This window comes from Astyanax mexicanus, chromosome 1, assembly GCF_023375975.1.
Source record: "Astyanax mexicanus isolate ESR-SI-001 chromosome 1, AstMex3_surface, whole genome shotgun sequence".
In the NCBI taxonomy this organism is placed as follows: Eukaryota; Metazoa; Chordata; class Actinopteri; order Characiformes; family Acestrorhamphidae; genus Astyanax; species Astyanax mexicanus.
Genome location: NC_064408.1, coordinates 120,388,102 through 120,400,267, shown reverse-complemented (window position 1 = coordinate 120,400,267; position 12,166 = coordinate 120,388,102). Strand labels below are relative to the sequence as shown.

The following is a 12,166-nucleotide window of genomic DNA, read 5'->3' as shown; positions in this document are numbered from 1 at the left end:
GTCTAAAGAAGGCTATGATTGAGTGCCAAGACAGAGTCTAAAAGAGGCTAAGATTAAGTCAAGACTAAAATTATAGGATATTGTGATTGAGTCCAGAATCTAAAGGGGGCAAAAACAAGTCAATATTGAGTTCAAAGGAATTTAAAATTAAATTAAGGCTGAGTTTATAGGATGTTGAGATTAAGTCCATTATCTGAAGGTGAACCAAGACCAAGTCAAGACTGAGTCTACAGGAGGTTAGGACTAAGACTAAGTCGAATGGAGGTTAAGATTGAGTTAAGACTGAGTTTATAGGATGCTGAAATCAAGCCAGTCCATAATCCTCAGGGGAACTAAGACCAAGTCAAGATTGAGCCTAAACTCTAAAAAGTAGTCAAGGTCAAGTAAAGGATTGAGTACAAATGAAAACTGACACTGACTATTTTTTTTATAACGTATACCCCATAAGTTTAGCATGCAAATTTCATTAATAATTACATACTTATGTTTAGGTAATTAGGTATGTAGCACCACCTACTGGTTTCTGTTATGAGGTCAGTTAAGCCCATCAGTAGAAGACTGTTTTGTATACATTGATCTACGGGCATCAAAATGGGTGAAACCAACCAACCAGCCAGACTCCCTGGCGAGACTGACTGGTATTACCTATGGTTGGGTGTATAGTTTTAACAACCTGTGATCATAAACAACTTTTATTGCTGTTAACTCCCCACGGATGGCACTGAATTATGTAGGAATGTCACTGCAGTGGACCGGTGGGTTTTCTAGGACTAGGGTTGGGAAATGGAGGGGGGTTATTGGGGGGTCTGCAGAGGGTCTCTGGAAATGCCACTGTTGATTAGATTCTGTCTTAAGGGGTTGCTCTGGCGTGAGGGGGGATATTGGCACGAGCCGGCACACCGTCTGCTGGTGGAATAACAGCGTTACACTCACCACCTCCCCCTCCTCCTCTCGTTTGTCTTGGCAGGACCCGACAGCGTCCAAGCGGCGGAGTTCGGCCACCTGCCCGACAACCTCACCGTTCTGGAAGGAGAAAGCGTGATTCTGAGGTGAGTATTCAACACCACACTTCCATCATGATTTTGGAACCACTTGCTAATTCTAACTTTGCCCATTTCTGAAGATGTGCAGGTATTTAACGTGCCTCAAACCACAGTGTCATAGTTTCTTCTATTTACAAAAAAATTTAACTTGAGCTTTTATTTTACAAACTATCTTTACTGCCAAAGAGCACTTTCCTCTTATTTTTTGAGCATTGCCATAAGGCTTTGGGAAGGCTTTCCACCAGGTTTAGGAGTGTGTTTATGGGAATTTTTGTACATTCTTCCAGGTTTGATTGAGAGTCTCAACTTTAATTCAAACTAAGGAGCTAAGCCCATAATCCCCCCTCCACCAAACTTTACACTTGGCACAATGCCTTTAGAAGAGTTGCTGTCGTTCTCAGTCTCTTTCACTTTGTTATAATATCACTGACAGTTGGCTGTGGAATATTCAGTGGTGCAAAAAGGGGGGTATGCAGCGTATGAGACGCATAGAGACGCTGCACTAGAGGAGGTGCAATAATCGATGTTGGAAAATTATTTCTAGTCGACATTTTCGGTAAGAGCTGTTTGTTCATGTATGATGATACACAGGGGCATCGCCTGGCCGGGGCTTCTGAGGCTTTAGCCCCGAATGAATTTCCAGTAGCCCTGAATCATTTCGCTCAGCTCAGCTGTATTATTAGTGAGGAGACAGGCTGCTGTCCGCTCTGAATGAAAAATCTCTAGACGCGAATCACGGAGCCAGTTCAAGCATTAAGTTCCGCCTTTCAGGAGAAACAGCCAATCAGCTTGCCCCCGCAAGCTGATTTTTTATTTTGTGGGTGTTTTTCTGCTTTTTTTGCATTTTTTTTGTGACACCTGTGGAGATGAAAGTGATTCAGGAACACCTGATTTTTACACAGTTTAATGATTTGAATGGGTGGTGAACAGTTTTGACAATGTAGTGCATCAGTGTGTCTGATTTAATTCAGCTCAAATCTGTCAAAAGACGTCAGATAGGGTCTGAGTTGTGTAATATTGTAATGTGTATTTTTTATGTATGTTTTCTGAAGCGACTTGGTTTCAGGCTATCAGCCAAACAGTTGAAGTCCTGTACCGCCTGTCAGACGCTAGTTTACCTCGCAGGAGGGTGGCAGCGTTCTAACTGCTGGCATTCAGCACACACACACACACACACACACACACACTGATTTGATGTGATGACTGGAAGCGGTATGAATTGGGGCACCGTGGTCTCCGGAGGCTCTTCACCCAGAGATGTGCCACTTTCACTCCCGTGAGCGACAGGAGCTCAGTACTGACACCGAGTGGCAGAGGGCGGAGTTACAGTTCCTCCGGCTGCTGTCAGACTCAATCTGATTGGTTATCAGACTGTGTGATGTGTCATAATCTTATCTGATGATCCCTAAGGATGATCCCTAAGGATGATCCCTAAGGATCATCACACAAATATCATCAACAAACAAATACAAATATTACAGCTCACCTACAGCAGCATGATCAGAAAAGTACTCTTAGAATTGATTAGAATTAGATTTTTAATGTAGGTCAAAATAAAAGTCTGGATAGTTTAGTGTATATATGGTTGCATAACAATATCTACATATTTGTTATAATAATAATAATAATAATAATAATAATAATAATAATAATAATAATAATAATTTGAAGGGCTCAGTTAAAACATAAAATAACATTTATTATTATTATTATTATTATTATTATTATTATTATTATTATTATTATTGTTAATATAATAGGTAACTAACTGACTGCTCATCAATACTTTATTAACAATACACACACGTATATATATATATATATATAATAATAATAATAATAATAATAATAATAATAATAATAATAATAATAATAATAATAATAATAATAATAATTATTAAAATATTTAAATAAAATTCTTGGCAATACATTATTAAGCAATAACTAGAACATATATGTTTTTTGGATACAATCCGGGTTAGCACCCGAACATCCCTTTCAGACAGCTTCCTCTTACAGCGTCCACAGTTAATCCTGTTGGATGTGGTTGGTCCTTCTTGGTGGTATGCTGACATTATATATATATAGAATAATATGCTTATTAATGAATAGTGAATGTGACTTTATTATAGCATTTATTTGTCTAAATAATTACTGCAACAAAAGAAGGATGATACATTTTTTATTGCTTTGTAATAAGTAGGTCTCCCAATGCTTATGGCCATATGGCGTATATATGGTTTATTTGTATCTACTGTTGTAATGGTGATGATGAAATCCTTAATTCAGTCTGCTTGTCATCCCATAACATAATACATATCAACACTACAAACATTATCAGTAAAGTAGTGACTTTACATATATATATATATATATATATATATATATATATATATATATATATATATATATATATATATATATATATATATGCGTGACGTGTGCAGGTGTGATGGATCACAGTATAAACCAATAGGGAGTCGGAATGGTATATGTTTATACTTCTCTACATCCAATCACAATCAGATTCACTCTATCTGGATGGAGAGATTTATCAGGATAGGGGTTTTATTGAATGATGAGAAGCCGGAATTAAAACGAGCTGAAATGAAATAGGAGTAACAAGGCTATTTTTATAAAATGTAAGGAGTAGAAAGTTCAGATAATTGTGTGAAAATGAAAGAAGTAGAAGTAAAAAGTCTTCTACTTCAGTAAGTTATGCAGTACTGAGTGTAATTACAGTTCAGACCACACTGATCATATGTCTGGTTTCTCTCAGGTGTAAGATTGATGAGGAAGTTACCCACAAGGCCTGGCTGAACCGCTCCAACATCCTGTTCGCGGGGACGGATAAGTGGTCGCTGGACCCGCGGGTTTCTCTGGTCAACAGTAACGACAGCGACTTCTCCATCCAGATCGAGCGAGTCGCCGTGGCGGACGAGGGTCCGTACACCTGCAGCTTCCAGGCCCTGAACCAGCCCCGCATCGCACACGTCTACCTCATCGTCCAGGGTGAGGACACGCATTAAAAAAATTCTGATTCAGATTTAAATTCACATTTTTGTGTTCACATTTAAGCCAAAATCATTTGACCGCATCCACAGAAAGCTCAAAAAACTAAAGAGTGAGGTTTTAGATATCAAATTATTTTTAGTCTAATTTGAAACTATTCAGATTCTTTTGTGTTCACACTACTCAAAATTCTGATCATATTTTTGTGCTCACACTGCTCAAAAATTCTGATCATATTTAGACTCTAAACAGTGAGGCCCTGCAGTGCCCTGGACTGAAGAGAGAGGTTTAAGAGCCCAAATGAGTTTTAATCTAATTTGAAATAATTCAGATTCTTGGTGTTCACACTGCTCAAAAAAGAAAACTGTGAAAGAACAGTGAAAGAAAGCTGGCTATGAGGACTTGCAGTAACTTAAATTAAACAGAGAGGTTTATAAGCCTATTTGAGTTTTGATTTCAGTGTTTTATTTCACATCCATAGAAAGCTCAAAAAACTAAAGAGTGAGTTTTAAGATGTCAAATGATTTTTAGTCTAATTTGAAACTATTCAGATTCTTTTGTGTTCACACTACTCAAAATTCTGATCATATTTTTGGTGTTCACACTTGTTAAAATAACCTGATCACATTTAATCTATAAACAGTGAAGTACAAAAAAAACAGCCTTCGAGACCTTGCAGTACCCTTGGAACAGCGACAGATGGGGCACTGTTGTGTTAATAATTCAGATACTTGTGTTTATACTGATCTGATAAGATCACATCTGATCTTATTTAGACTCTAAACAGTGAAGTACAAAAAAACAGCCTGAGAGGCCTTGCAGTACCTTTGGAATGGTAACAAATGGGGCATTGCTGGGTTGTTTTAAATGTGAAATGGAACAATTCAGATTATTAAAAAAAACAGCCTGAGAGGCCTTGCAGTGCCTTGGACTGAAGAGAGAGGTTTAAGATCCCAAATGAGTTTTAATCTAATTTGAATCAATTCAGATTATGGGTGTTCACACTACTTTGTACTAAAGCAAAAAACAGCCCGAGAGGCCTTGCAGTACATTGGAATAGCAACAGATGGGGCACAGTTGCTATATTCCAACTGTGTTTCAAATTCAGATTTAAATGTGATTCGAAACAATTCAGGTTTAGATTTTTGCTTTCACACTTAAGCCAAAATCATGTGACCGCAGCCATAGAAAGCTAGGAAAATTCTGAGAGGCATTGCTGTGCCTTAGAATGAAGAGATTGATTAAGATACCATTTGAATACATATATATATACATATATATATATATATATATATATATATATATATATATATATAAACAATTTAGATTCTTGGTGTTCACATTGCTCAAAAAATCTGATCATATTTAGACTCTAAACAGTGAAGTACAAAAAACAGCCTGAGAGGCCTTGTAGTACCCTTGGAATACTGACAGATGGGGCACTGTTTGATCATTTTCAATATGATTTGAAACAATTCGGATTCTTGAATTCTTTTTGAGCTCTACATTTGAGTTCTAAATTTTAAACAATGTAGATTATTTAAGTTTACATTATAAAAATTATAAAAATACAAGGTAAATACAAGGTCTGCGAATGGTGTCAAATGGGGCACTGTTGGGTTGTTTTAAATGTGAATTAAAACAATTCAGATTTAAATGTGATTTGAAACTATTCGTATTCAGATTTTTGCTTCACACTTAGGTCAAAATCATGTGACTGCTGCCATTAAAAAGCTTAGAAAAATCAGAGAGGCCCTGCAGTATCTTGGAATGAAAAGAGAGGATTGTGAGCACATTTGAGTTCAAATCTAAATTTGAAACATTCAGATTTTTTGTGTTTACACTGCTTGAAAAAAATCGTATCTTATTAGACTCTAAACATTGACAATAAGGCCTGAGACGCCTTCAAATACCTTTTGTGTTTACTCTGCTCAGATCTTATCTAATTAAATCTTATTTAGACTTTAAACCATAAAATACAAGGCTTGCGAATGGTGACAAATGGGGCACTTTTGGGTTGTTCTAAATGTGAATTAAAACAATTCAGATTCAAATGTGAATTGAGACAATTCGTATTCAGATTTTTGTGTTCACAACCTTGAACCTTGAAATGAAGAGAGAGGATTACGAGCTCATTTGAGTTTAAATCTAAACTTGAAACAAATCAGATTCTTTGTGTTCACACTGCTCTGAAAAAATCTGATCTTATTAGACTCTAAACAGTGAAAATAAGGCCTGAGAGGCCTTGCAGTACCTTAGAATCACAACAGAGGGGGCACTGTTGGGTTTGTAGGGAAGGGAAGTGACTAAGGTGAACTGCTCGACTGAATATTAGCATCCAAACAGGGACCCAGCCTATCGCAGCGCAGCGGCAGAGTGACAGGAAGCATGAGTGATCCGTAGTGATGTAATTTATTGCAGTCTGACAGCGCTGGTGATGGATGGCGGACCCTTACCCCCAAAAACATGTCAATTGTTATGTATATTGTATTTTCTACATTGTGTTGGGCGCTGTAACGTGAGACGGGGTGTTAGGAAAATGAAAAATGGTCTCTGAGAGGTAACTCGGCGCTCAGCGCTGCTGTAAAGAGGGGTGGGCGGGGACTAGGGGGGGCTTCCCCCCCCAAAACCCTGTAGATGTCCACGCACCTCAACAAACACAGCTTTTCTCTGGGCAGTGGCGAGACACGATGAGACAAGATGGTATTTGTTTGATACTGGGCTGCCCTCAATTTTAAGTCTTCATATGATATCACAGAAAAATAATTACACCCCGGAGACACGGCACCAGCAGGACTCACCCTGCAGCTTCTGCTAAAGAATTCTAATCAAATTTAAATTCTAATTCTAAAATGAAATATAGCAGCTTGTGAGGACTTGCAATACCTTGAAATGACGAGAGAGGATTACAAGAAAACAGTTTAAAACAATTCAGATTCTTTGTGTTCACACTGCATCGAAAAAATCAGATCTTCTTTAGACTCTAAACAGTGCAAAAAACAGCCTGAGAGAATGTGTAGTACTCTTGGAAGGGTGGTGAATGGGTCACTGTTGGGTTGTTTTAAATGTGATTTAAAACAATTCAGATTAAATTTTTTTGTTCACACTAATGCCAAAATCATTTGACTGCAGCTATAGAAAGCTCAGAAAACACCGATTTGAGAGAGGATTATGATCCCATTTGAGTTCAAATCTAAACTTGAAACAATTCAGATTCTTTGTGTTTACACTGGTCTAAAAAATCTTATTTAAACCCCAAACAGTAAATACAAGGCCTGAGAATGGCAACAATTGGGGCACAAATGTTGGGTTGTTTCAAATGTAATTTGAAACAATCCAGATTAAATTTTTTTGTTCACACTTATGCCAAAATCATTTGACTGCAGCCATAGAAAGCTCAGAAAACACTGAGTCACCAACACTCTAAAAAGTAATTCTGTGTTTTAGTCAGAAGAACTAATGTTATTAAGTTGAGTGAACTCACCGGCCAGTACAACTCAATTGTTTTCCACCTGAAAACTTAAAAATGTTTGTTGAGCCAATGAAAAAATGTGATTTCAACCAACTTTTAGCTCTTTCTACAGTTTTGGTTCATGCAGCTTTCCTATTGGCTCCTGGTCCCATATATCTGCATATTGGGTGTTCCCTTACTTACCATCTTTGTGTTGTCTGTTGCCCAAAGCTACCTTATTCTGGGCGTGCACTAATTATAATATATACATTGATTGCCAGGCCAATATTTGCATATTGGGTGTGGTCTCTCTCTTACTTACCATCTTTGTGTTGTCTGTTGCCCAAAGCCACTTTATCCTGTGCAGTATTATAATATACATGTTTATTGCCAGGCCTCAGTGTTTGTAGGCTGTAAAAGCATGTTACCTTTATTCTGTGTTCCTAGTGATCACAGTATGCTGGCTTTGAGCTACAGAGTTCACTCTTTACCCAGTTTACTCTTATACTGCCTCAGCATTATACTGTCAGTATTGGCAGTTAAATAATATTATTAAAAATATTGCGAATACCTAAGGCTAACTTAAAATGATAAGTTGTGAGAATATTACTGAAGTTTTATTTATTTTTTTTTTAAATAAAGCTGAAATGTTAGTTTATTTGACTAAACAGATCATTTTTTTAAAAGGACCAATTAAGTCCTTTTAAGTTTTTTTTTAACTCAGTGCATCAAGTTGTAACAATAAGTAATGAGTATTTGAACAACTTGTTTAACTTAACATCTTCAGTTGATACAAATGTTTTTATCAAGTTGAGTTAACTCCGCTTTTTAAGGCAGCAGGGGAACTTATGTTGCTGAGTTTAACCAACTTGAAATGTTTTACAGTGTAGTACTCTTGGAATGGTGACAGATGGGGCATTGTTGGGTTGTTTCAAATGTGATTTAAAACAATTCAGATTACATTTTTTATGTTTACACTTACTTATGCCAAAATCATTTGACTGCAGCCATAGAAAGCTCAGAAAACACCGAGTTGCCCTGGTTTATCTTGGAATGAAGAGAGAGGATTATGAGCCCATTTGAGTTCAAATCTAAACATGAAACAATTCAGATTTTTTTATGTTCACACTTGCGCCTAAATCATTTGACTGCAGACTGCAGAACTATGTATTCTTACTGCTCTGAAAAAAATCTGATCTTATTTTAGATTACGAGCCCATTTAAGATCAAATCTATATTTGAAACAATTCAGATTATTTTGTGTTTACACAGCTTTTCTCTGGGCAGCAGAGAGACTCGGTGAGACACGATGGTATTTGTTTGATACTGGGCTGCCCTCAATTTTAAGTCTTCATATGATATCACAGAAAAATAATTACACCCCGGAGACACGGCACCAGCAGGACTGACCCTGCAGCACGTCCAATTTCTGCTTTATCGTTAAAAGTGTCTTTTGTCTGGTGAAACGGCTTGGGCGGCGCGGGGTGGGCGGGGAGGTGCTTCTGCCGGAGAATGCCTCGCAGTGCGAATTCCTTGGCTACGCTCATTAAAGCGGCAATGATAGACCATTTAAATTCAAGGGGCATCTGTGTTATTTGTCTACCATTATGCGCCGGCCTCCACAACACCGCTTCAGCAAACCACAACAGCTTATGGCTATCAGTTTTTGGAAGAAAGAGGAGGAAACTGAAATGTGTCTAAGTGGTGCTCGGCTGAAAGTGCTGCCATTCCTTCTAACCTGAGGGAAGTTCTGCTGTCAACCTATACGCAATGCAGAGCACTGGCAGAGAGAAGGGCAGAGTTTAGCCCGATTTTACCCGATATGGAGAAACTATTTCAAGGGGATAGCAGAAAAAGTATGTTAACCCTTTGGGATTACTTGTATTCTGCATAAATTGGTCATTAAATGTGTTCTGATCTTCATCTACATCACAACAACAGACAAACACAGTCTGTTTAAACCAATACCACACAAAAATATATATGTTTGCATGGTTTTATTGAACACAACATGTTAACATTCACAGTGCACAGGCTATTGACTTTTGAGATTGGATGTATTGGTTAAAGCTGCCCTGCCCTATAAAAAAAACACACATCAGTTTTGAATTCATGCCTCAAGCTCTTAGAAGACCTACGTTCAAGAATTGTTGACTTGCATGAAGCTGGAGAGGGTTACAAAAGTATCTCTAAAAGCCTTGATGTTCATGTGTCCACGGTAAGACAGACGGTCTACAAATGGAGAAAGTTCAGCACTGTTACTGGAGCTACTCTCCCTAGGCGTGGTAAAGTCCTGTAAAGATGACTGCAAGAGCACAGTGCAGAATAAGAATCAATGAGGTGAGGAAGAATCCTAGAGTGTCAGCTGAAGACTTACAGAAATCTCTGGCACATGCAGGCAACATTTCTGTTGACAAATCTACAATAAGGAAAACATTAAACAAGAATGGACAAGGAGTTCATGGGAGGACATCACAGAGGAAGCCACTGCTATCCAAAAAAAACATTGCTGCACGTTTGAAGTTTACAAAAAAAAAGAGCAGCTGGATGTTCCACAGCAGTACTGGTTAAATATACTGTGGACAGATGAAACCAAAATTGAGTTGTTTGGAAGGAACACACAATGTTCCCAACACTATGTGTGGAGAAAAAAGGAAACACAGCACAACATCATAAAAACCTCATCCCAACTGTGAAACATGGTGGAGGGGACATCGTGGTTTGGGGCTGCTTTGCTGCCTCAGGGTCTGGACGGATTGCACTCATCAATAAAAAATGAATTCACAAGTTAACCAAGACATTACCAAGTAATTCCAAAGGGTTCACATACTTTTTCTTGCAACTATAATAGGAGCAGCATCTTCTGGTCCACTGTGTTATATGTATATATGTCCAAAGTCAGGGCTGTGTTTTTGCGGAAAATCTTACAGCACTTCATGCTTCAGAGATCTTGGTCTTATATAATATGAAAAGTTTCTGAGAGACTGATTTTTGGGTTTTCATTGGCTGTAAGCCATAATCATCAACAATAAAATAAATAAATGCTTAAAATAGATTCAGATTAAAGTTTTTTATGTTCACACTTGATTTTGACTTCAGCCACAGAAAGCTCAGAAAGCTCCAAGATGCCTTAAAGTACCTTGGGATGAAGAGAGAGCATTACGAGCCCATTTAAGCTCAAATCTAAATTCGAAACAATTCAGATTCTTTGTGTTCACACTGCTTAAAAAAAATCTTATTTAGACTAAACAGTAAATACATGAGATTGGTGGCAAATGGGGCACTGTTGGGTTGTTTTAAATGTGATTTTTGAAACTATTCAGATTTAAATGTGAATAGAAACAATTCATATTCAGATTTCTGTGTTCAATCATTTGACCAGAGACATAAAAAGCTCAGAAAACTCCAAGATGTCTTGAAGTACCTTGGAAAAAAGAGAGAGGATTACGAGCCCATTTTAGCTCAAATCTAAATTTGAAACAATTCAGATTCTTTGTGTTCACACTGCTCTGAAAGAAAATTATTCTAAACAGTGAGAATAAGGCCCAAGAGGCCTTGGAGTACCTTGAAATGAAGAGAGAGCATTATGAGCCCATTGTGAAGCTCAAATCTATATATACCTGTATATTTGAAACAATTCAGATGCTTTGTGTTCACAATGCTCAAAAGTTTTTTTTTTAGACTAAACAGTAAATACATAGCCTGAGAATGGCGACAAATGAGGCACTGTTGGGTTGTTTCGAAAGTGATTTTAGAAACAATTCAGATTTAAACGTGAATTGAAACAATTCATATTCAGATTTCTGTGTCCAAATCATTTGATTGCAGCCTTAAAGTACCTTGGAATGAAGAGAGAGCATCACGAGCCCATTTAAGCTCAAATCTAAATTTGAAACAATATAGATTATTTTTGTTCACTCTGCTCTGAATAAATGTGATCATATTTAAATTTTAAACAGTGAAAATAAGGCCCAAGAGGGCTTTCAGTACCTTGAAATGAAGAGAGAGCATTATGAATCCAATGAAGCTCAAATCTATATTTGAAACGATTCAGATTCTTTGTGTTCACACTGCTCCAAAAAATAAAACAATTCAGATTCAGATTTTTGTGTTCAAATCGTTTGACCGCAGCCATAAAAAGCTCAGAAAACTCCAAGACGAATACAGAGAGAGGTAGATTAGATAATAGATAGCTCTGTGTGTGATACATCTATAAAATATGTAAAAAAAAGGGTCAACCGAATTACTAAAATAAAGTACAATAAACTTTTCAATGAGACTCTAATTGTTTTAGATGCACTGGTTCATTTTATCAGCTTCGGTCTGGATTATATATATTTTTTAATAACTTTATTCTCTGTTAAGCTTTGTTCTTTGTTCTGGAAGTTTCTGGTTATTTTACATAAAGCATGGCTGTGTTGAGCTGAAGTGCTGTTTAGCTTTGCTTCATTTTTAATGAAAGAATGTAAGATGACTTGATTAAAGGCAGTTAAACTGCCTGTTTCCACACACGCTACATTTTTTATGGCAGAACTGACGGGGTATTTTTCACGCCGCTGCGGAACGGGAATCATTTATAGCGGTGGGTGAATAATAAGTCTGAAGATTAATAACTGTGTAATGAGTCTGGAGTTTGTGGGATTAATAACGGCGGGGATGA

General features: G+C 37.3%; 1 protein-coding gene across 1 annotated transcript in view; it reads left to right on the top strand.

Annotated features, from left to right (window-relative positions):
* The window catches only part of iglon5 (IgLON family member 5), a 318,662-nt gene that overhangs the window by 263,860 nt on the left and 42,636 nt on the right, over nucleotides 1-12,166 (top strand). The window contains exons 2-3 of the mRNA XM_022673935.2: nucleotides 968-1,049; nucleotides 3,823-4,055. Of these exons, the coding sequence (XP_022529656.2) occupies nucleotides 968-1,049; nucleotides 3,823-4,055 (315 nt within the window). The remainder of the gene's footprint in view (nucleotides 1-967; nucleotides 1,050-3,822; nucleotides 4,056-12,166) is intronic.